This window comes from Monodon monoceros, unplaced genomic scaffold, assembly GCF_005190385.1.
Source record: "Monodon monoceros isolate NGI ecotype Baffin Bay Population unplaced genomic scaffold, NGI_Narwhal_1 Super_Scaffold_10, whole genome shotgun sequence".
Classification (NCBI taxonomy): Eukaryota; Metazoa; Chordata; class Mammalia; order Artiodactyla; family Monodontidae; genus Monodon; species Monodon monoceros.
Window position 1 is genome coordinate 26,933,982 of NW_021703766.1, and position 22,988 is coordinate 26,956,969.

The 22,988-nt window shown below is 49.5% G+C and overlaps 1 protein-coding gene across 1 annotated transcript; it reads right to left on the reverse strand.

Moving 5' to 3' along the window:
- Window positions 1-2,669: 2,669 nt before the first annotated feature.
- Window positions 2,670-22,729, reverse strand: USB1 (U6 snRNA biogenesis phosphodiesterase 1). The gene is made up of 7 exons (XM_029202016.1): window positions 22,568-22,729; window positions 21,532-21,698; window positions 19,582-19,765; window positions 8,842-8,895; window positions 6,457-6,562; window positions 4,839-4,922; window positions 2,670-3,784 (listed from the first exon to the last, which is right to left on the reverse strand). The coding sequence occupies exons 1-7, from the start codon at window positions 22,663-22,665 to the stop codon at window positions 3,680-3,682; spliced, it is 798 nt and encodes a 265-aa protein (XP_029057849.1). The 5' UTR covers window positions 22,666-22,729; the 3' UTR covers window positions 2,670-3,679.
- Between the last annotated feature and the right edge of the window lie 259 nt (window positions 22,730-22,988).

A 22,988-nucleotide genomic window follows, 5' to 3' on the forward strand; every position in this document is an offset into this window, starting at 1 on the left:
GCATGTGGCCAGCAGGAGTCTGAGGAGAGTTCCCGGTGATTAAGAAGCCCCCATGTTCTTGACTAATAGTGCCTTTACACGTACGAACAGAAAAACATGGGATTCTAACCCAGCCTGTCCCTTACAGGGACCAGCCTCGTACCAACAGAAAAGCCTAGGACTCTGACCTAGCTTGTTACAGAGAAACCCAGGACTCTAGCCTGGCTTTGGCTTGTCTAGGGCTCTAACCCAGCTTCTAGAGTATACTCTGAGTCCTAAGAAACAAGATCTGTCCTCATTCCGCGTCAATGGACATTTATCCAGAGCACTGGGTTTTGGAGTCGGCCTCACCACTGGATCCCCAAACCAGCAAGCAGACCGGAGACAAAACGTGTAGGTAGGTGTACCCTGTGAGGCCTGGATGTCGCATCTGAGGATTCAGTGGTGGTTCTGATCCAGATCTGAATCATGGCACCAAAAACTGTTCAAGAGAACTAGAGCTGGACAGAGGTTAAAGTAGTAAAGAGACATTTTATTCAGAAAGACTATTGCACTAGGGGAGAGTGATTCAGTTATATATATGTATATCTAACTGAATGTATCCTCAGTCACCCAGCTCTAAACCACCACCCCCACCTCGCCTCTATCTTTTCATCTAGCCCCTAACCTCCCCGCTTTTTTTCCTGGAGTCTTTTGAATTAAAGCCCAGACACCTCATTTCACAGCACAGTTTCATTCTGAGACCCTGCTGTGGTGTGAGAGGTTATACAAACAGCTCTGGATCCGAAGCCAGGCCAGGGGTTCCTGCCCAGCACGAATTTACTTACTGGGCAACCTTGAGCAAGTTATCTCCCTTCTTTGGGTTAGCCTCCTCATTTGTTAAAGGCAGCTTCTGGCTCAGGTAGAGACTGAGATCCCTCGCTCAGGAAAGGAAAGGCACTGTGGGCTGGAGCCAGGCCCAGAGACCCCCACCCCCACCCCTGGCGCCCCCTGCAGGCCCCCTGGGCTTCTGGTACCAAGACAGGGAATAAACAAACAAGCCGAGGTAATTTCCCGCTTCCTTGGAAACAAAGCTGGGGTGGTCTGGAGAGGCGTGTGGAGAGAAGGGAGAGTGCCAGGTGGAAAAGGGCCAAACAGGCCGAGAGATGATGATTTCTCTGCCCTGCGGGGAACATCTGAGGACACCGAGGCTAGATGTGTTGATTTTGCACCCTCCCTGGTGTGATAAAATCCCCCCCGAGAGCGTGTCTTTATTCCGAGCCAGCCTGCCGAGGGGTGGACCCCAGCCTGCTCTGGTCTTGCCTCCTGTCTCCGGAGCACATCTCCTCTTATGGAAGAGCCCCAGCTGCTCTTGCACGGTCAGCGCGGCGCCCGTGAACGCACCCTCTCCAGCTGCACTGTCAGTGTCTGGGTGCCCGCCAAGCCCTGCCGCCTGCTGCCCCTCCCCGCTTGGGGGATCTCCTGCTTCCTTCCTCTATCACCACCTTCCATCCTCTCTTGAAGAGCCGGTTATTGATCTTGGCCCATTTATCAAAGTCGCTGTACTCTAATTCCATCCGTGCCACATCTTCCCCCAGGGGACCGGCCGGCCAGTCTGTCCTCCTGGGTTTGTTAATGGTGATGCTACATGACATGGGGCCCCCTCCCAGGAAGAGCGAGTGCCCGAGATGGAGGCTCCATGTCCCTGATGAGGAAGATCAGGTGGTCTGTGCCCACAGAACCCGCCTTGTTGGAGGCTTGCCTCCATCCTGAGGTTGGAACCTGTAGGAATTTGGGTGGCTTTGCTTGTATCTCCCAGTCTGAGAAGTGTGAAGGTTGGGGATGGGGATTCTTCTCTGCACCCTGTCTTCTACCACCATCCCCCTGCATCACTGCGAGTATCCAGAGGGCCGGAGGAGTCTGATTCACCCAACTGCCCAGGTCAGGGACTGGCACAGAGCAGGTGCCAGTAAGTGCTGGCTGCACAGATTTGCCAGGAAGGATGGCCGGCTTCTCCCTCTCCAGCCCGCGTGACCACAAAAGCCAGAAGAACTGACTGGCCAGTCCTAGTTGAATCAGCAGCTCAATGCAGAGGGCTTGGGGAAGAAGGGCACAGAGTGTGATCTCCTGGGTCTCTCAGCATGGCGATGGGGAGCTGGCCTCAGGAAGCGCAGACGGGAGGCACAGTGGGGGCCAGAGCCACAGGCCCCTCTCCCCACATCTTTCCCTTGGGGGCTCAGGGTGGAGTAGGGAGAGCAGGCCTGGCAGGCTGCAAAGGGCAGCATTGAGGTTAGGGCCTTACCTGACTTCTCATGTGACCCCAGGCAAGTCATGGAACCTGCTTTTCTGGAAAAGCAGAATAATCATTCCAACCCAGTTTACTTTTCATGGGTTCTTGGGAGGAACAGCTGAGAGGGTCCTAGAAAGGACTCAGAAGTGTTATAGCAGGATCGCGTCTAAATGTCTGTGCTTACGCCCTGGTCTAGGTGCGGTGTGTGCGACCCTCTGGCCAGCAGGCCTGGCAGGCCAGGTGACCCCCCTTGTACTGAGGCACCCTGTACTGAGGCATCGCTAAGGCCTCTCCCAGCCACCTTAGACGTCGTAACAGAGACTCCCGAGAGCACCGCCAAACTGTGAAGCAGGCTGGGGAAGATGGGGGCAGAGGAAAGTCATCTTTGCACCTAGTTGAAAAGAAGTGGTCCAAAACAAAATCCAGAATAAAAATTGCAATTTTTATTTGCTGAACCTAATTTTAAACTAAAACATCAAAGTGTCTCTTCCTCCATCACTAGAAATCAGATGGCAACTGGAGAGCACTGGTCCTTTGCTCCCCGAGAGGGCTCGAAGAAAAACAAAACCCCTGTGCAGCCCCTGGCCTTTCCTCTGCAGCCCCTGGGGATGCCCGCAGGCCACAGCAGGCAGCTGGAGGCAGCAGAAAGAGAACTCTGCCTGGTGAAGGCTCCTCTCTGCTTCTTTGGGAAGCTGATGGGAAGCCAGAGGTCACAGAGCATTGGAGGCCTGGCTTAAAGCCACCAGTCAGGCCAACATGAAACATCTGCTCAAGTCTCCCCAGGCACCTGGCTGGGGGTGAGTGGGAGGAAGGAATGGAGAAAACTGATGCTAAACCACAAATTAGCACCCTGGGCCTTGGCCCTGAAATGGCCTCTGCTGGCATAGGAGGGGGTGAGACTACAAACAAATAAATAAAAGCGACACCGTGTCAAGGAGGGAGGATGACAGGCCCGTGGAAGCACGCTATGTCAGGCTTGAGCAGAGATGAGCCAGGGTATGATGGCTTACAAAACTCTTCATCTGGGGCCAATGGCATCAAAATGCAGACAGCACACGGGGCTGTGGGGAAGGGCCATTTGTTGGAGGGACTACAGTGGGGATTCAGGCTGAGTCTGGGTTGGCTCACCAGGTGACCCCCCATCTTTTGTTGTGTCTTGTTTTAGGCATAACCACCACAGACCTAGAACTAGGAAGCCCTGGCTGCCCTCTACTGGTGATTTCTGGGGATGATCGCAACGCAGCAGCACCCAACCTGCAACCCCAAAAGGGCCAAAAGAGAACCAGCTCCCGGGGAGGGCCAGGAGCGGCTGCACATTTGGCCGGGCCTCCCAGTGGTGGGACTGGCAGCATCCCCATCGGTCTGAGTGGGTTCCTCCATCTCTGCCTGGCTGCAGAGGGCGGGGCCCAGGACAACGAGGGCCTCTGGTGCTCACTTCAGAGGCATCGAGAAGAATTTGTTCCCAGACTTGCAGCGGATCTGCTCGGCGTGCGCACGCAGCAACGTCTCGGAGTCTTCAAACTCACCCACGATTTCCTTAAACCAGGAGAGGACCATCACGTTAAGGGAAATCAGGGACTCAGAGGGCACTGCAAACAAAGCCAGCCTACTGAAATCCTTCAGAGGTTAGGCCTGCTCAGGGGAGGCTGAGGGCCACGCAGGCGCCAGGCTCTCCAGGTTACCTTGTCTAATCAGCTCTGCAGTCTTGTGAGGTCAGTCCTATCATCCCAACTTTGCAGATAAGGAAATGGATGCTCAGAGCCCTGGACCACAGAATCCAATAAAACCAGGCTTGGGACCTGGGTCTACTGGAGCCTGAGACCGGAGCTCCTTGCTGCCTCCAGAATGATTAGACCAAGAGCAGATGTGGCTACTTGATGATGGCCCACGGGCTGTGTCCCGTCTGCACATGTGTTGTCTGGCTCGCAAAATGTTTTCTTAAAAAATACATATTGGTTGCCAACATTTGAAAATAGAGGGATTACCCACAAAAATTAAGATTTCTGGCTTCTCTTGAGAAACAGAAGTGCTTGCAACACGAGGTCCACATTCCTGCATGGCAGCTGCCTGCACCAGGGGTGAGTACCGGCTCCTCTGAGGGCAGTGGCGGGAAAGTGAAAGATATCCCCTACTTATCACAATACGAGAAAGGCTGTGAGGGTGGACGTTCTTTAGACCTGGTGCGTTTCACTCATTTCCAGCACCTGCCAGGCCCCTGGGAGCACCCGAGCCTTTGACCTCTGGGTGAGGGTCTAGGACTTCAGGGGAGGCCCGCAGCATCCTTTCAGATTAGTGTTCTAGGGCAGGGCTTCTCAAATTTTAACGTGCACACAAATCCCTAGCGATCTTGTTAAAATTCTGATTTCTTAGATGTGGATTGGGGCTTGAGTGAGTGCTGCTAATAAGCTCCCAGGTGGTCTGGGACTGCACTGTGAGGCGCAGGGTAAGGGGTTGGGGTCTCTGGCTATGCCAGTTATTTCCTATGCCAGGATTCAGGTTTGCATGCCTAATCCTCAGCACCTGTCAGCTCCCCTCCATCCCCCAGCTTCTGGGGTTCAGCACCTTCCATGCTCCTGCCCTGGGAATTCACCTGTAGTTCCCGTAGGCACTGCCCTTCCAGCTGGAGATGTGCATCACCCACGCACCAGGCCAGACTGATGTGGAATGAGGGGTCCTGCAGAGGAACGGCGGGGAGACAGGCGGTCACCTGGAGGTCGTGGCAGGCTCAGACATCAAAGCAGCTCTGTGACAGAGTTGTCACGGTATCCCTGCTGCATCCCTGACCTGATTCATGGGAGACTAGAGCCTCAGTGTTGATCCCAAGCACCCTCCACAGACAGATAAAATAGCCCTGGGTTGGTCCCTGCTATGGACTGAATTGTGCCCCCAAATTCATATATTGAAGCCTTAACCCCCACTGTGATGGTATTTGGAGAAGGGGCCTTTGGGAGGTAATTAGGTTTAGATGAAGGTGGGGCCTTCATCTAAAGGTGGGGCCCTCATGATGGGATTAGTGCCCATATAAGAGACGGCAGAGAGCTGCTTCCTCTCTCTTTCCATCATGTGAGGACACAGTGAGAAGATGGCCATCTACAAGCCAGGAAGAGAGGCCTCAACAGAAACTGACCGTGATGGCACCTTGGTTTTGGACGTCTAGCCTCCAGAACTGTGAGAAAGTAAATTTCTTTTTTAAAATCATTTATTTAGTTAGTTTTGGTTGCATTGGGTCTTTGTTGCTGTGCGTGGGCTTTCTCTAGTTGCAGCAAGTGGGGGCTACCCTTCGTTGCAGTGCGCGGGCTTCTTATCACGGTGGCTTCTCTTGTTGCAGAGCACAGGCTCTAAGTGCGCGGGCTTCAATGGCCGTGGCGCTTGGGCTCTGTTGCTCCGCGGCATGTGGGATCTTCCCGGACCAGGGCTTGAACCCGTGTCCCCTGCATTGGCAGGTGGGTTCTTAACCACTGTGCCACCAGGGAAGCCCGAGAAAGTAAATTTCTATTGTGTAAGTCATCCAGTCTATGGTATCTGGTTATGGCCGCCTGAGCTAAGACAGTCCTGTTCTCAGAGGCTCTCCTTTACATATCATAGAGAGTCATTACCTCTGGGATGTGGAAGAGAACACATGTCCCAGATTTAATGTTTTCTGATCAAAAATATTTCAAGAGATGACACACTTTTTAAGATGAACAAAAACCAAAATGTCTAAAATTATAAAACTATAAATTATCTCCACTCAAATTCATACTTATATCTCTCAGCATGATTTTAAAAGAATATATCAAGCAAAACCACTGGCCCTTTAAAGCCCTGATATTCGACTTGGAGTTCCAGTTCCCCTGGAGGAAGGTATGCGAAGCTGCAACTCTACCTGGAGTGTCAACGTGACTAAAAGGTATTGGGGAAAACTACTTCCTAAAAAATATAAAAATAAACATGGATACATTATAGAGTAGAAGACATAAATCTCATGCATATTGAAGAGATAACAGAAGATTTGTAAGAAATGTTGGACCTCCGCTGGGCTGCATCCGACTACACCTCAGCCCTCAACTCCCCAGGGTTGTGTGTCCTCTGAGGGCTGGCCGAATGGACACTTCCCACGGGCAAGTTCTGGAGGGCTCTTCGGTTTGCCTCTAACAAGGGTTTCTTTAAGACTGATTTTATTCCTATTAGAGATGGGTCAGTGGAGAGAAAAAGACGCTGCTGATTACCTGGTAGAAAGTGGTGAGGTCAAACTCCTCCATGACCCTGTCCACCTCTGAAACCAGGTCCAGGAATTGGGTGTGTCCCGAGGTGACCTCGAGTCCAACAAAGGTCCTGGGGGGAGACAGAGGTGGAGACCACACGGGCATGAGACGCAGCCTGAGAACAGAAACCATCCTCGAGGGGGCAGAGGATACGACAGAGGAAAGCCGGGAGGGAGGGAGTTCTGGGCCGTGAGTTCAGTTCGTTTCCCTGCTCTCCGAGCTGGCTCTCCATCCTTCCCCGGCTCTAATCGCACATCCCCCCTCCTTCCCCAGGGTCTAAGAACCCTAGCAGGGCCGTCTTCATCTGCTGCTGCCAAGGCTACGGACCCCCAGGCTGTGGCGCCCAGGCTTGCCGGCATAGCTCCCATGTCGGACTCTTTCTCCAGGGCTTCCCTCTCTGGCACTTCCCTCTCCCTCCCGCTAATCTCTAAAACCCCTCCCTTGAACCCACACCCTCAGCCAGCCCCCATCCCATGCCCGGTAAAACGTGCGTTCCGACGATTTGTCTCCCTCGGCAGTCTCTCACGCCTCCCCTCCCATCTTCAGTCCACTCGGCCAGAAACCGCTCCGTCAAAGCTGCCAACCACCTGTGTTCCTGAACTCAGATACTTGACTCCTCCCTCCCTGAAGCCCTTTTTTCTCTTGGCTTCCAAGAGACCACCCACCACACCGTCCTGGTGTGACCCCACCTCTGGCCTCCTGTTCTGTCTCCTCTGCCGCCCTCTCTTCTTTCCAGCCTCTAAATGGTCAGGGGCTGCAGAGCCGGCGTCGCCCGCCCTCCCCCGCAGGCTGATCTCACCCAGCCCTGCTTTCAGTATCACACAGCCCGATGGATCCCACATTTCTATCTCCGGCTGGCACCTCTCCTGTATACCCACTTGTGTATGCGACTCTTCCACCCGGGGGTCTCATAGGCAGCAAAATCCACCAGGTACAAAGCAGAACTTCTCATCTTCCTCCCACAGGTGTTTCCCATCACAGACAATGGGGCCATTTATCTATATTTACCTAGCTGTTCAAACCCCAAACCCAGGAATCTACTTTAATTCTTCCCCTTACTGTGCACAGACCCAACCCACTGGTAATTCCAGTTGATTCTACCTCCAGTATATCGGGAATGTGTCTGCTTCTTGGCTCTTCCACTGCCATCGCCCTAAGCCAGGCCACCACTGGCGCCTCACCTGTCTCCTGTCTGCTCTCCCTGCATCCAACCTCGCTCTTTTAGATCTTTTCTCCACTCAGGAGCCACAGACACAGACACGATAGGGCCGGACTGACGTTTACAAATGTAAATTGGATCACGTCTCTGCTTAGATCCCTCCGATGGCTTCTGTGACACTGAAAATCCAAACTCCTGACCTTGACCTTGAAGGCCCTGTGGGAGTTAACCCTGCCTGACTCATCTCCTCACACTCTCCCACGTGCTCCCCAAGTTCTGCTTCACTGGCCTCCTCCAACATGCCAGGCTCTTTCCTCCTCAGTCACCTCCTTGGCTGTGTCCTCTGCTTGGAGGCTCCTGGGGTAGCTCTTCCCAAGGCTGATTCCTTCTTGTCCTCATGTCGCCAGCAAATGCCACCTTGCTAGCGCCCTCCTCGGCCACTTGCTCCAAACTATCGTTTCACACGATAGTTATTAATGATCTCATTTCCTTGTTTATTGTCTGTCTCCCCTGCAGAATGTGAGATCCCACAGAGCAGGGACTATGCCGACCTTTTCACTGCTGATCTGTAGTGTACAGCAGGTGCCTGGCACCGGGAGGTGTTTAACAAATTTGTGAAGCATAGAATGAATGAATGAATGAGCGAATGAGTACTCTTCTTAGAGGTGCTGAGAGCAGAAGGCAGCTCAGATCCAGTGAGTGGATCTGACAGGGAGGCTTGCTTTGAAGCCTTGATAACAAGTTTCTTCGTATGTTCATCTCATCCTTGAATGCTTTTATAAAACTTGTTTCGTTCATCTGAGCTTCACAACTGCCCAATGATGGATGCTTGGAAATGGGACAGGATGTGATGGATGATGTGACAGCTTGGAAATGGCAGGTCACAGAGGTTGAAGGTATGAGCTCAACATTAAATTGCAGGCAGAGCTGGTCAGGCACCCAGGTTTTCTTTGAGTCTCAGACTTTTCCCACTAAACCAAGATGTTGTTCTCTCCCTCTGCTCCTCCTCCCATGCTCCCTGAGTTATTTTTCTTAATGAAAGGTTCAGATTTGGGAACAGCTGCCCTTGTAGTCACAGGGCCGGTTAGAACACAAACAAACAAAAAATTGAGAGAGACAAGACCTCCTCAAGTCTTTACTCCAAAGAATCCTCTTCTGGAAACCACTGGGGGCAGCGTGGGGAGACCCACCTGGTCTTCTCTTGATTGGTGTAAATCTTTACCCGGTCAGCAGTAAAGCAGAATCTGAAATTTAGAAGAAGGACCACATTTCAGGAAGAATAATAAGGAAAAAAATCAGAGAAAATAAGTGTATATTAAAAAACATTACTTTGAAAATTCAGTTAACTCATTTCACATTTAGTATTGTCACCCTATTATACAGGTGGTAAACTGAACCCTAAAATATTAGAGCTGGGCAAGACCTTAAATAATCACCCAGTCCAGGTAACACATAGCTTCACTCAGATGCTAGCAAAAATTTTACTTTATTAAGAGCAGCTGATTCCAATAAGCGATTTGCGACTACCCCAGCTTTACTGATGGGAACTGAGAAAGTCATCAGGCCGGTGATAATAGATCACTTAAGAGCCAGTTTTTTTCTTTGCAGGTTAACAAGACAATTCTGATCCAGTCTAAGCAACAACAAGAACATTTCTGTGTGCCTGGGCTGAGCTTGGGGATCCTCATACAACTCTGTGAGGCAGGCGCTATAATGACACCCATTTTACAGACACAGAAACTGAAGCTTGGTGAGGCTGAATTTGGTGAGTCACAATTTGAACTTCAATCTGCCTGATTCCAGAGCCCTTGCTCTCACCCGATGCTTTAGTGAGGGGTCTCTGTTGGTGTGAGATTGCCGCAGAAATACCGTCACCCACCTCTCAGATCAGTTACACGGGGACCATCAAATTCTGCCAGGTAAGTGCTCTGACTCTGGCTGGTTCTGCCTGTGTTCTCTGGGACACTAGGTGATCTCAGGGAACAAACTGGCTTCCTGCCCTTCCTGGACCAACTTGGCCAATCCCATTACAGGAAACACTCATTTTACAGGCTCCAGGCCAAGCTCTCACCCTCATCTGAGGGAACGCAACAACCCAGCTTGCCGGTTAGAATCTCACAACTTGTCCAAGGGCACGAAGTCAGTTAACTTTTGGCTTTCCTGTCAGCCTTCAGCCTCCTAGTGCATCCCTTCTGGGAAAAATGTAAGGGGTGATAGAAGCAGCAGGAGCTCGGTTAAGTGTAGAGTACCTGCCAGACGTCCTGGGGTGGACATGGGGCATTTGCACCCAACTATAAAGGGTAATTTTATGCATTGACTTGACTGGACTAAGGGTTGCCCAGATAGCTGGTAAAACATTATTTCTGGGGTGTCTGTGAGGGTGTTTCCAGAAAGATTAGCATTTGAATTGGTGAACTGAGTGGAGCAAATTGCCCTCTCCAGTGTGGGTGGGCATCATCCAACTTTTCAGAATAGAACAGAAAGGCAGAGGAAGGGCAAATGCACGCTCTCTCTGCTGGAACTGAGACGTCCAGCTTCTCCTGCCCTTGGACGTTGGGCTCCTTGGTTCTTAGGCTTTCAGGCTCATATCAGTCATTACGCCACCGGTCCCCCCACCACTCCCCGGTGCTCAGGCCTTTGGACTCATGCTGAATGACACCACTGGCTTTCCTGGTTCCCCAGCTTGCTGTTGGCAGATTTGGGACCTGACCTTCATAACTGCGAGAACCAATTCCTACAGTGCATTTCCTCCTATCTCTATTTCTCTCTCTATCCTATTGGTTCTGTTTTTCTGGGGAACCCTAATACAGATTTTGGCACTGAGAATGGTTCTACAGGAACAGAATTTTAAGGATGAGTTTTCTGAATTGGTTCTGGGGTTTCTGGAATTCGCTCTCTAATCTGATTCGATTCAAAGACGCTCATGACTGTATCTCCAGTAGTAAAGAGAACACTGATAGGCCGCACGGACTGTTTCTGGAGATGTGAAAATGTCTTCCTTGATACCCCTCATCAGCCATTTATTAGAAGCAAGGTGAGTGACCCTATATGCTACTTGCGAACATTTCTGGAAAACTAAGGAATATAATGATGTTGGTTGGCTGCTCCTAATGTTGCTGGACAAAGTGGTGAAATAAAAAGATGAGCTCAGGGTATTGAGTTCCCAACTCAAGCATAAAGGACCTAAGAGCTTCTCGGTGTGCCCTAAAGGAGACCTTGATTCCCTGTAGCTGCAGGGCTGAAATTGCTGGAAATCAAATCTGGAACCTTATCCTGCCATTTGCTGAATTATAACACAAGTTGAACTCCTCGAACAAGCAGGATTTTACAGTTAAAGTGAGGGCACTGATTGGGAAAGTATGGGGGACTTGTGGGAAACTCTGATGAAGCTCGGCGCATTGAGCCCTTAAATTCTTTCTTTTTTTTAATTTATTTTATTTTTGGCTGCGTTGGGTCTTCGTTGCTGCGTGCGGGCTTTCTCTAGTTGCGGCGAGTGGGGGCTACTCTTCCTTGCGGTGCGTGGGCTTCTCATTGCGGTGGCCTCTCCTGTTGCAGAGCATGGGCTCTAGGTGCGCAGGCTTCAGTAGTTGTGGCTCGTGGGCTCAGTAGTTGTGGCTCGCGGGCTCTAGAGCACAGGCTCAGTAGTTGTGGCACACAGGCTTAGTTGCTCCGTGGCATGTGGGATATTCCCGGGCCAGGGATCGAACCCGTGTCCCCTGCATTTGCAGGCGGATTCTTAACCACTGCACCACCAGGGATGCCCGAGCCCTTAAATTCTGATGAGTCTTCTCGGACGCAGTGGAAGTGTCCTCCCCCACCTAGTGTTATGGACCTTCCCACCTCTGAGGGGATTAACCCTGCATTGCCTGAGGAAATGGTAATGGCCTCCCCTGAGGCAGATGCCAAGAAAATGCTGAGTCCCCTCAGGACCCACCTCCAACACCCCTCTTTGCTTCTAGACCTATAACTAGACTCAAGTCCCAGCAGACCCCCTAAAGGTGAGGTACCATGTGTGGCCCACGAGGAGATGCGCTACACTCCAGAACTATTTGAGTTTCCTAACATATACAAGCAGAAATCCAGGGAACGTGTGTGGGAATGGATATTAAAGGTGTGGGGTGGGACTTCCCTGGTGGTCCAGTGGTTAAGAATCCGCCTTCCAGTGCAGGGGACACGGGTTCAATCCCTGGTCAGGAAATTAGGATCCCACATGCCGCAGGGCTACTGAACCTGCACGCCACAACTAGAGAGCCTGTGTGCCGCAACTACAGAGCCCACATGCTCTGGAACCTGCATGCCACAACTAGAGAGAAGCCTGTGCGCCACAATGAAAGATCCCACATGCCGCGACTAAGACCCGACACGGCCAAAAATAAAAATAAGTGAATATTAAAAAAAAAAAAAGGTGTGGGGCAATGACAGAAGGATCAAAAGTGGGATCAGGCTGAATTTACGGATATGGGCTTGCTAAGCAGAGATTCGGCATGTAATGCTGCAGCTCCGGGAGTTGGAAAGGGGTCTGTTTGGTTAGATGGCTGAAACACGGACCAAAAGGTGGCCCACAGTGAGTGAACTGGAAATACCTGGCCCGCAAGGTGGGCGTAGTTACCGTAAAGGACAGCAGAGTCGAAGCAGCAATCAGAAGTCTGACTTGTGCAGACACAGGGCGTTGGCTGTTTCTAGAAGTGACATAGATAGGAAGCCTACCAAATTCTTCCTTCATCTGTATAAGCAAGAAAGTTCTAGGCCAGGTGAGCCAAAGTCTAACTTGAATCATAAAGGCAGAGTCATGGCCCCTCAATTCCCAGAATGGAGCCAGTTCACAGACCCAGAGCCGCTTGAATGAAGGGGAAGTCGGGTCCCCTTGAGGAAGGACCCCGGTACATTACTACAAATTTATACTGTTAATCTTTCTCCCAGCCTTCCCCAAAGGGACCTATGCCATTTTACCAGGGTAACTGCGCACTGGGGAAAAGGAAATAACCAGCCTTTGGGGAACTACTGGACATTGGCTCTGAAATGACACGAACTCCTGGAGACCCAAAATGTCACTGTGGCTCATCACTCGGAGTAGGGGTTAATGGAGGTCAGGTGCTCAGTGGAGTTGTAGCTTAGGTCCATCTCACAGTGGGCCCAGTGGGTCCCCAAACCCATCCTGTGGTTATTCCTGCAGTTCCAGAATGTATAATTGGAATAGACATACTCAGCAACAGGCAGAATCCCCACACTGATTCTCTCACCTGTGGAGTGAGGGCTATTACGGTGGGAAAGGCCAAGTGCAAGCTATTAGGGCTGCCTCTACCTAGAAAAATGGTAAATGAAAAGCAATACCACACCCCTGGAGGGACTGCAGAGATCAGTGCCACCATCAAGGACTTGAGAGATGCAGGGGTGCTGACTCCCACATCTCCATTCAACCCCCGTTCTGTCTGGGCGGAAGACAGATGGATCGTGGAAGGTGACAGTGGATGATCATAAACTGATGATTGGAGGTGGTGGCTCCAATTGCAGCTGCTCTTCCAGATGTGGTTTCATTACTTGAGCAAATTAACACATCCCCTGGTTCCTGGTTTGCAGCTACTGATCTGGCAAATACATTTCCCTCCATCCCTGTCCAGAAGGACCAGAAGCAGTTTACTTTCAGGCCAGCAATGCACCTTCACTGTCCTACCTCAGGGCTACAGCACCCTCCAGCCCTACATCCTAATTTAGTGTAGAGGGTTTGCTCACCTTTCCCTTCCACTAGATATCACACTGCTCCAGTACATTGATGACATTATGTTGACTGGACCTAATGAGCAGGAAGTGGCAACTACTCTAGACTTATTGCTAAGACATTTGTGTGTCAGAGAGTGGGAAATAAATCCAACTAAAATTCAGGGCCTTCTACCTCAGTGAAATGTCTAGAGGTCCAATGGTGTGGGGCATATCGAGATAGCCCCTTTGAGATGAAGGATAAAGTAGTTTTGAAATAAGGTATGTACCTTTTTTTTTTAAACATAATGCTATCGCACACTTTATAGACATAAATTTTATGTGCATTAGGCAACCAAAAACTTCGTGTCATTCACTCTATTTTATTCTGGAACAGAACCCACAGTATCTGTATCTGCTCTGAATCAGCAGCCACATATGGTGCTGTTTCCCTTGTAGCCAGGATTCACGGGGCCAGGAATCAAGGGGTAGGAATGGGAGTGGTACCACTCACCATTGCCCTAGTGATGCATCAGCAAAATGTTTGCTTCCTGTTCCCACAAGTTCATGCTCTGCTAGCCCAGAGGTCTTAGTTCCGAGGGAGGAATGCTTCCACCAGGAGATGTAGTGCTTCCACTGAACGGGAAGTTGAGACTTGCCACTCTGGGCTCCTGTACCTTTGAATCAACAGACAAAAGAGTTACAGTGTTGGCTGGGGTCACTGATCCTGACTACCGAGGGGAAACTGGACTACTACTCCACAATGGAGTTATGGAAGAGGATATCTGGAATACAGGAGATCTGTTAGGGCATCTTTTAGTATTGCCATGCCTACTGATTTCAGGCCAAGGAAAACTACAACAACCTAATCCAGGCAGCATTAGTAATGGCCCAGACCCTTCGGGAATGAAGATTTGGGTCACTACCCCAGGTAAAGAACCACAACCATCTGAGGTGCTTGCTAAAGGCAAAGGGAACAGAGAGCTAGGTAGTGGAAGGTAGTTGTAAATATCAGCTACGACCATGTGACCAGTTACAAAAATGAGGGCTATAATCGTCATGAGTATTTCCTCCTTACTTTGTTATGAATATGTCTGCAAGTATATATACACAGGACACCTCAGGGACACTGCAGATTTGGATCCAGAGCCCCACAGTAAAGTGAGTCACACAATTTTCTGGCTTCCCAGTGCATATAAAAGTTACGTTTATACTACACTGTAGTCTGTTAAACAAAGCCATTATGTCTAAAGAAACAATGTACATACCTTATTTTTAAAATACTTTATTGCTAAAAAATGCTAACCATCATTTGAGCCTTCAGTGAGTCATCATCTCTTTGCCGGTGGAGGATCTGGCCTCGATGTAGGTGGCTGCTGACTGGTCAAGGAGGTGGTGGCTGAAGACTGGGTGGCGATGGCAATTCCTTAAAATGAGACGACGATAAGGCAAACGATGAAGTTTGCCACATCGATCAATTCTTCCTTTTATGAATAATTTCTCTGTAGCGTGCAATGCAATGCTGTTTGATAGCATTTTACCCACAGAACTTCTTTCAAAATTGGAGTCAGTCCTCTCAAACCCTGCCACTGCTTTATCAACTAAGTTTATGGAATATTCTAAATCTTTTGTTGTCATTTCAACAATCTTCACAACATCTTTACCAGGAGTAGACTGCATCTCAAGAAGTCACTTTTTGCTCATCCATAAGAAGCAACTCCTCATCCGTTAAAGTTCTATCACGAGATGGCAGCAATTCAGTCACATCTTGAGTCTTCACTTCTAATTCTAGCTCTCTTGCTGTTTCCATCACATCTGCAATTACTTCCTCCAGTGAAGTCCTGAGACCTTCAAAGTCATCCATGAGGGTTGGAATCAACTTCTTCCAAACTCCTGTGTATGTTGATATTTTGACCTCTTCCCATGAATCACAAATGTTCTTAATGGCATCTAGAATGGTGAATCCTTTCCAGAAGGTTTTCAAATGACTGCCCAGATCCATCAGAGGAATCACTATGTATGGCAGCTACAACCTGATGAAATGTATTTCTTAAATAATAAGACTTGTAAGTAATAAGACTTGAAGGTTGAAATTACTCCTTGATCCATGGGCTGCAGAACTGATGTTGTGTTAGCAGCATGAAAACAACATTGATCTCATTGTACATCTCCATCAGAGCTCTTGGGTTACCAGGGACATTGTCAATAAGCAGTAATATTTTGAAAAGAATCTTTTTTTTTCTAAGCAGTAGGTCTCAACAGTGGGCTTAAAATAGTCAGTAAACCATGCTGTCAACAGATGTGCTGTCATCCAGGCTTTGTTGTTCCATTTATAGAGCACAAACAGAGTAGACCTAACATAATTCTTAAGGGCCCTAGGATTTTTGAAATAGCTAGTGAGCACTGGCTTCAATTTAAAGTCACCAGCTGTATTAGCCCCTAACGAGAGAGTCAGCCTGTCCTTTGAAATTGTGAAGCCAGACACTGGCTCCTCTCTGGCTATGAAAGTCCTAGATGGCATCTTCTTCCAATAGAAGGCTGTTTCATATATTGAAAATCAATTGTTTAGTGTAGCCACCTTCATGAATTATCTCAGCTAGATCTTCTGGATAAGTTGCTGCAGCTTCTACATCAGCACTTGCTGCTCACCTCACACCTTTATGTTATAGAAATGGCTTCTTTCCTTAAACCTCATGAACCAACCTCTGCTAGCTCCAAACTTTTCTTCTGTAGCTTCCTCACTTCTCTCAGCCTTCAGAGAATTGAAGAGGGTTAGGGCCTTGCTCTGAATTAGGCTTTGCCCTAAGGGAATGTTGTGGCTGGTTTGATCATCTATCCAGACCACTAAAACTTTCCCCAAACCAGCGAAACGCTCTTATCATTCTTGTGTTTACTGGAGTAGCACTTTCAATTTTGTTCGAGAACTTTTCCTTTGCATTCACAACCTGGCTAACTGGGACAAGAGACCTAGCAGCTTTCAGCCTACCTCTGCTTTTGACATGCCTTTCCTCACTAGGCTTAATCATTTTTGGCTTTTGATTTAAAGTGAGAGATGTGTGACTCTTTCTTTCACCTGACTACTTAGTGGCCGCTGTAGGGTTATTAATTTCAACACTGTTGTATCTCAGGGAATAGGGAGGCCCAAGGGGAGGGAGAGAGATGTGGGGGAATGGTAGGTTGGTGGAGCAGTCAGAACACACATATTTATCAATTAAGTTTGCCCTCTTATATGGGTGTGGCTCCTGGCGCCCCAAAACAATTACAATAGTAACATCAAAGATCACTGATCACAGATCACTACAACAAATATAACAATAATGAAAAAGCTTGAAATATTGCAAGAATTACCAAAGTGTGACAGACACAAAGTGAGCAACTGTTGTTGGAAAAATGGCACTGACAGATTTGCTCAATGCAGAGTTGCCACAAACCTTCAGTTTGCAAAAATGCAGTACATGTGAAGCACGATAAAACAATAAAACAATAAACAAGGTTTGCCTGTACATATGTTGAGCAAATATCTTTGTTTTCTTCTCTTATTCCCTTACCATGTACCATAATATGTAGTGACTTTATACTAGTATTCAAGTATTGTTAATTTTACATCATAGTATTCAAGTTATGGGCTTTCAGAAGAGTAAAAAGTATCGCTCAAGAAGATTACCTCCTCTTCTGGGGAAGGGATTAATGCATTTTCAGATGTACACTGGATGTTGTATCATGTTAGGCAGAATTATGACCTTGTTGTGGTCTTAATTTAGAGATTAAGTATGGTTTAAGAAGATGCATGTAAGTGTCAAGTTGATAAGGGGTGGACTTGAGATGGTTAATTTTATGTGTCATCTTGACTGGGCTAAGGGATGCCCAGATAGCTGGTGAAACATTAGGTTTGGGTTTGTCTGTGAGAGTGTTTCTGGAAAGATTAGCATTTGAATTGGTGAACTGAGTAAAGCAAACGGCCCTCCGCAATGTGGGTGGGTGGGCATCATCCCATCTGTTGAGGGCCTGAATAGGACAAAAAGGCAGAGGAAGGACAAACTCCCCCTCTCTGCTTGAGCTGAGACGTCCATCTTCTCCTGCCCTCTGACACTGGCGTGCTGGTACTCAGGCTTTCAGGCTCACACCAGGACTTGACACCATCAGCCCCCTGATTTTTAGGACTTTGGAATCAAATTGAATTACACCACCGGCTTTCCTGGTTCTCTCCTTGCAGATGGCAGACAGTGGACTTCTTGGCCTCCATAACCACATAAGCCAATACCTATAACAAATCTCCTCTTATGTATATCTGTATACATCTTATTGATTCTGTTTCTCTGCAGAACCCTGACTAATACATCAACCAACACCCTTTCTCCTGGTGATCTTATATAGGAGGACTGCTCTCCCATTTTGTGCTGGTAGAGTGGTCAACCTGCCCCCACCCAGGGGTGTGTACTTGACAGGCCTGGACAATCAGAGCATAGCATTCCCTCAGTCACAGCCATAGAATCAAAGGTACACTACCCACTCTTGGTCATCTTAGGCTCAACCAGTCAAACCCGAAGAGGCCACCTGGCCCAGCTTCCTTCAGGACATAGGCTAGAAAACACTGCACCAGCAGGGCAGCACCAGGGAGGGCCAACCCAGTGGTCCAGGGGCTGTTCCCTAAATAAGCAAGAGAACAAGCTAAATCCACCCACCCCAGCCACCCTGGGGAGCAGTACCTCTTGTAATAGCCCTTGCGCAAAGTTTCCAGAGGTCCCAGCAAGGGACCTGCCTAGGTAGGGAACCACCGCATGCAGGGATGCCCAAGCCATGGTTTTCCAGGAGGGGCTTAGTTCACTCACAGTCTTCCCAGCCCAGACACGACGTGCTCATAAGTCATTTTTACCATAAGTGACGTGGCCGAAGAACACATATGGCATTCTACCTTTATCCAGGGACACAGCTAGAAGCAGGATAACTGAAGCATTCTCATGTAGAAGGGGAAAGGACTTGCTGCCATCTGACGTCTCCCAGTCCCATGTATGAAGCCAGTGCTACCTCTAAACATTTTAGTTACACCAGCCTATAAATTCCCCGTTTAAGCCACTTTTGGTTGGATTTCTGGCACCGGCGATCAAGAGGGTCCTGACTAACATACATGACTCAATAAAAAGAGGGATGGGGGCTGGATTAGGGGGAGAGATGAGTTTTAGTCCTGAGTCTCTGGCTAACTGACTGAATTGGAGCAAATCCCTTCCTCCTCTGGCCCTGAGTAGGGGCTACACAAAATGGGCAGTCCTCCAATGGGGCAGAGTAGTTCTATGGAATTCCTGGGCCTCGGGCCTCCTGAACTGCGAGGGTGGGGCTTTGGCTAAAAGACTTCTGTTTTTATCTCTCTTACCCAGCTACACATCAGGGATCTGTGTAACACCTCATCAGAAGAAAGGACTCTGCAGATAAGACCAGGAGTAGAAAACCACCACCTGGATGGCTTCTTAGGCTCCTACTGGAACCAACATTCAGAGGATCCAGAGGAGGATTTCTGGGCTGTCTCTCTCCTGCTCAGTCATTCAACAAACACCTATTTGATGCCTATAGTGAGCAAGGCACCTGGAAAAAAGCTGTGGGGTAATTCAGAGAGCAGCCACATTCCTGGCCTGCAGGACTTGGGCTCCAAGCGGGAGATGGGACATGGGGATGACTGAATATGGATATGAGGATGAGTGGAACGAGCACTGGGGTATAGACAAGCACAGGACAGCAGGGTCCCTGGGATTGAAGAATTCTGGAGGAGATACCAATTGGGACAGCCTCAGTGAAGGAGCAGTGCTTTGATCTGGCCAAGTCTCGAAGGAGGGGCATTTCTAGTAGAAAGAAGAGGTATGAAATAGTCAAGGGAAAAGAAGCCTAGGCTGGCAGATAAAACCAGAGTGGGGGTGAGCTCTGATCGTGCGCCAAGCGCCACGTTGAGGGTATGCGTGATCTCATTCACTCTTACAAGTCCCCCTCTGAGGGAGCCACCACCACTCCCCTGACCCGCACACAGGTAAGGCTCGGAGGCTTCCAGAGCTTACGTGGCACGCCCAAGGGCACATGGGATGAAGCGCGCAGCAGGCGGCTCTGGGAGATGTTCGGTGTGCTAACCTTTAGGTTTGCCTGCTTGAAGGGGTAGTGCCTTCCACAGGTCCATCCCCACAAGAGCTCAGGACAGGAGGAGGAGCCTTGAAGGGGAGGGAGATGACGGGCAGAGGGAAGCACTGGGCACTCACCTCTGGAAGGAGGCCACGCGGTCTTTCAGAGCCTGCACGAAGGGGAGGATCCAGTGATGGCGCAGAACCACGCTCTGGGACAGGCTGAGATGGAAGGCCTCCATCCTTACCAGCCGGGGGACGTATGTCTGTGCGTGGGGCAGCAGCACGTCAAGCAGGTCCAGGAACTCCTCCCTGGCTTCATCTGGAGGGGAGGAGTGGAGAGGGTGGGCCATTCTCTTAGCCAGGGCGGCATGGCTGGATGAAGCCCAGAAGGCGGAGAAAGGCTTTTGAGAGTAGCTTATGTCTATGTATTTCGAATAATACTTTAATATGCATTTATGGCTACAGAAGTAACACATACATGCTCTTTGAAAAGTATTCAAGTGAGAAAAGAAATATGTGACAGAGAAAGTAGGGGCCCCTGATATCCTATCACGTACAGCAGTGGTCTCCAAACTACTGTGATTGCACAGGCCCTTAGTCAAACAAGCTTGCCCACATATCCACAATAAATGTGTATTTATTTATAAATGACAAACATGTGCTACACTGCAAAATTATGTGTGTTATAAAATGTACACTTGGAACAACAGAAATTTTAAAAGATGAGATAAAGAGAAACACATTAAAAGGTTTTAATACTTTTCTCTCTAATGGATCATCTTGATCCCGTCCCCAGGCACATACAGCCCACTTTCAAGATACTACCCTAGAGATAAAGGCTGTCAGATGTGATGCCTATTTCCCCAGCCTTTTCTCAGTGCATGTACTAACGTATATATCTTATTTGTTAAAAAAGATGAGGGCATACCAGTTCTTCCATTGGCTTTCTCCATACAACACTACATGTTGGACAGCCTTCCTCTCATTACATAAATCAAGCTCATAATTACAGCTCCACAGTAACCCATAATCAGAAACAGTTCATTTTTTAATCAGACATTTAGAATCTCCTGATTGTTCATAAAGACAAAGAATGCAACAAGGACCACCACTGTATTTTCACAGATTATTCATTTTTTTTAACCAAACATGTGACTAGAGCTGCATGGTTAATAGTCTGCTCACAACTAATAACTTACTCGATTTGCTCAAGTGCCCCGTGGAGTATGCAGTATAGAGAATCATTCTCATTCTGTGGATGGGGAAATGGAGGTTCCAAGAGTTTACCTGATCTAACACAATGTAGTAAAAGCCACCACATTCTCCGTGTATCATGCTAAGAACTTGACATAGATTATCTGATTTAATCTTCACAAAAGTCCTAGAGGATAGGTATTACTACTATCCCCATTTTAGAGATGAGGAAACTGAGGCTCTGAGAAGTCAGCAACTTACTAAAGGGCACACAGAGTAGTGGGTACTGGAGTGAGGTCAGACTCTGAACCCTGGGCATTTTCTGCCTGCCACTCACTCATTAGGGCTAGGGTGGGGTGGGACTGGAGGCCAGCACACCGACAGCCCTCTTTGAAATAAAGTACCAGCTACAGCTGCAGTCTGGGATGGCCTTGACACTCTGCCCTAGACCCTCCCTTGGTCATATCCTCATGAGCAGGGAGAACAGTATACACAGGGTTAGTAAAAAATATTTCAGGCAACGAATTCAAAACTGAACTGTACAGCACAGGGAACTCTGCTCAATGTTATGTAACAACCTAAATGGGAAAAGAATTTGAAAAAGAATAGATACATGTATATGTACAACTGAATCACTTTGCTGTATACTTGAAACTATCACAACATTGATAATCAACTACATCCCAGCATAAAAACAAAGGCCAGAAAACCTGAAACCAAGTTAACAGAAAAATTCCCTAGTTTTTGAAACTTGTTCTCTCTCTGTTGAGTTAATCTCTTTCCCACCACCAGTGTCAGAGGTTTCTGGCTTCTTCCTCCTTGTTGGGGCCAGCTTCCTCCCATAAGGGGCACCTGTCAGTGTCAGCCACGTGCCTGTCACGCATTACTCACATGGTACATAGACGTGGGTGGCCCAGTTGCCCCGCTCGTGGGGAAAGGTGCGCACCCGGCCCCCATGTTTTGCGCTATCATCCGCAGGCCTCTCCTCGGTGCCTGGGAACATGTCCAGCACACTGTCGGGTACTGGCAACTTCTGGCTGGGAAGGGGGCTCTGGCCCCTGCAAGAGAAAAGAAGAAATCAAGCACATTTAGCCTCTTAGCATTCTCTACCTCTGTACACACAATGAAAGTTGTAACCCCTTGTACCAGGTGAGTCTGTGTGTCTATTTCTCACCAGGTGCTGTAAGCAGCTTCTAGATAACCACAAAGCTCTTTCCCCAACACTGTCTCATTGGGGTCTCCCAACGGCTCACGGAGGCAGACTTTAGCAGGGAACGTGGTCCCCATGGTTAACAACGGGGCAAGTGGCAATATGTGGTTCAGAGGTCACATGCCCTAACTGGACAGGCCTCAGCTGGAATGACACTTCCTAGCTCCGTGGACTTGGGCAAGTCATGTGCCCTCTGTGGGCCTCAGTTTCCTCATCTGTACAGTGCACTGCAACCTGATAGGGCTATTGTGAGATGAACCGGGAGACTGCTTGAAAAGCAGCCAGGATGCACCAGGCTTGGCAATTAAGAACTGAAGCTCCACAAAGTAGGAGACTTGGATGGTTTTGCTCAGTGCTGAGTCCCCAGTCCCGAGCCTGGCGCAGAGAGGGTGCTCAATGAATATATACTGGATAAAGGAAAACACTCTCCAAATGAGGAAGCAGACCTAGGGTGGTACAGCGGTGCGCGTCGGGAGACGAGTGGGCCAGCGGCGGAGGCTGGACCCGAGCCCACGTTTCCTGCCTCCTAATCTTGGCCCAGCCGGGTGGGGGCACTCCGGGGCTTTGTCCAAGGCTGTCCTCCTGATCCTCCTTTCCCCCGGTGCCCCTTTTCCTTCCCTTGCGAGCAGCCCGGCACCCTCCCCAACCACCCCAAAGCTCGGGTCCGGTCCGGGTGCCAACCCGCACCCTCCCCAGAAAGTCTTCCTCGCTCCTCACCGACTGCAGCCTCTAGTCCCCGGCCGGACCCGGGCCCCGGCCTCAGCCTCATCCTCGGAGCCGCTGCTGCTGTAGCCCACCAGGGGCGCCGCACTCATGGGGGACCCCCTTCGCTAGGGCACAGCCGGCCCGCCAGCAGTCGAACCACACCCGGAATTCCTCTGCGCCGGAAGTGCTCTCCAGGGGGCGGGGCCCGGGTTAGCACCGCCTCAGGGCGGGGTCTGGGGCGGGGCCCGGCAGGACTCGAGCGAAGAGGCTACCCACCTAGACTACGCTTGCTGGCTCGCCGCGCTTTGACCACTACCTGGAGCCTCCCGGAACCGCCATCCTCCGTGTGCCCATTAAACAGATCGCTCTCGGCTCTAACCTCTCTGTCCGCTGCTCGGTCTGCAGCAGCTCGGGACCTCCCAGCAGCAGATGG

Coding starts and splice junctions, on each gene's coding strand:
- USB1 (XM_029202016.1), bottom strand. CDS start 22,665: ATGAGTGCGGCGCCCCTGGTGGGCTACAGCAGCAGCGGCTCCGAGGAT. Junction 6,563..8,841: donor ACCAATCAAGAGAAGACCAG/GTGGGTCTCCCC, acceptor GTCTCCCCCCAG/GACCTTTGTTGGACTCGAGG. Junction 4,923..6,456: donor ACCTCACCACTTTCTACCAG/GTAATCAGCAGC, acceptor GTTCCTCTGCAG/GACCCCTCATTCCACATCAG.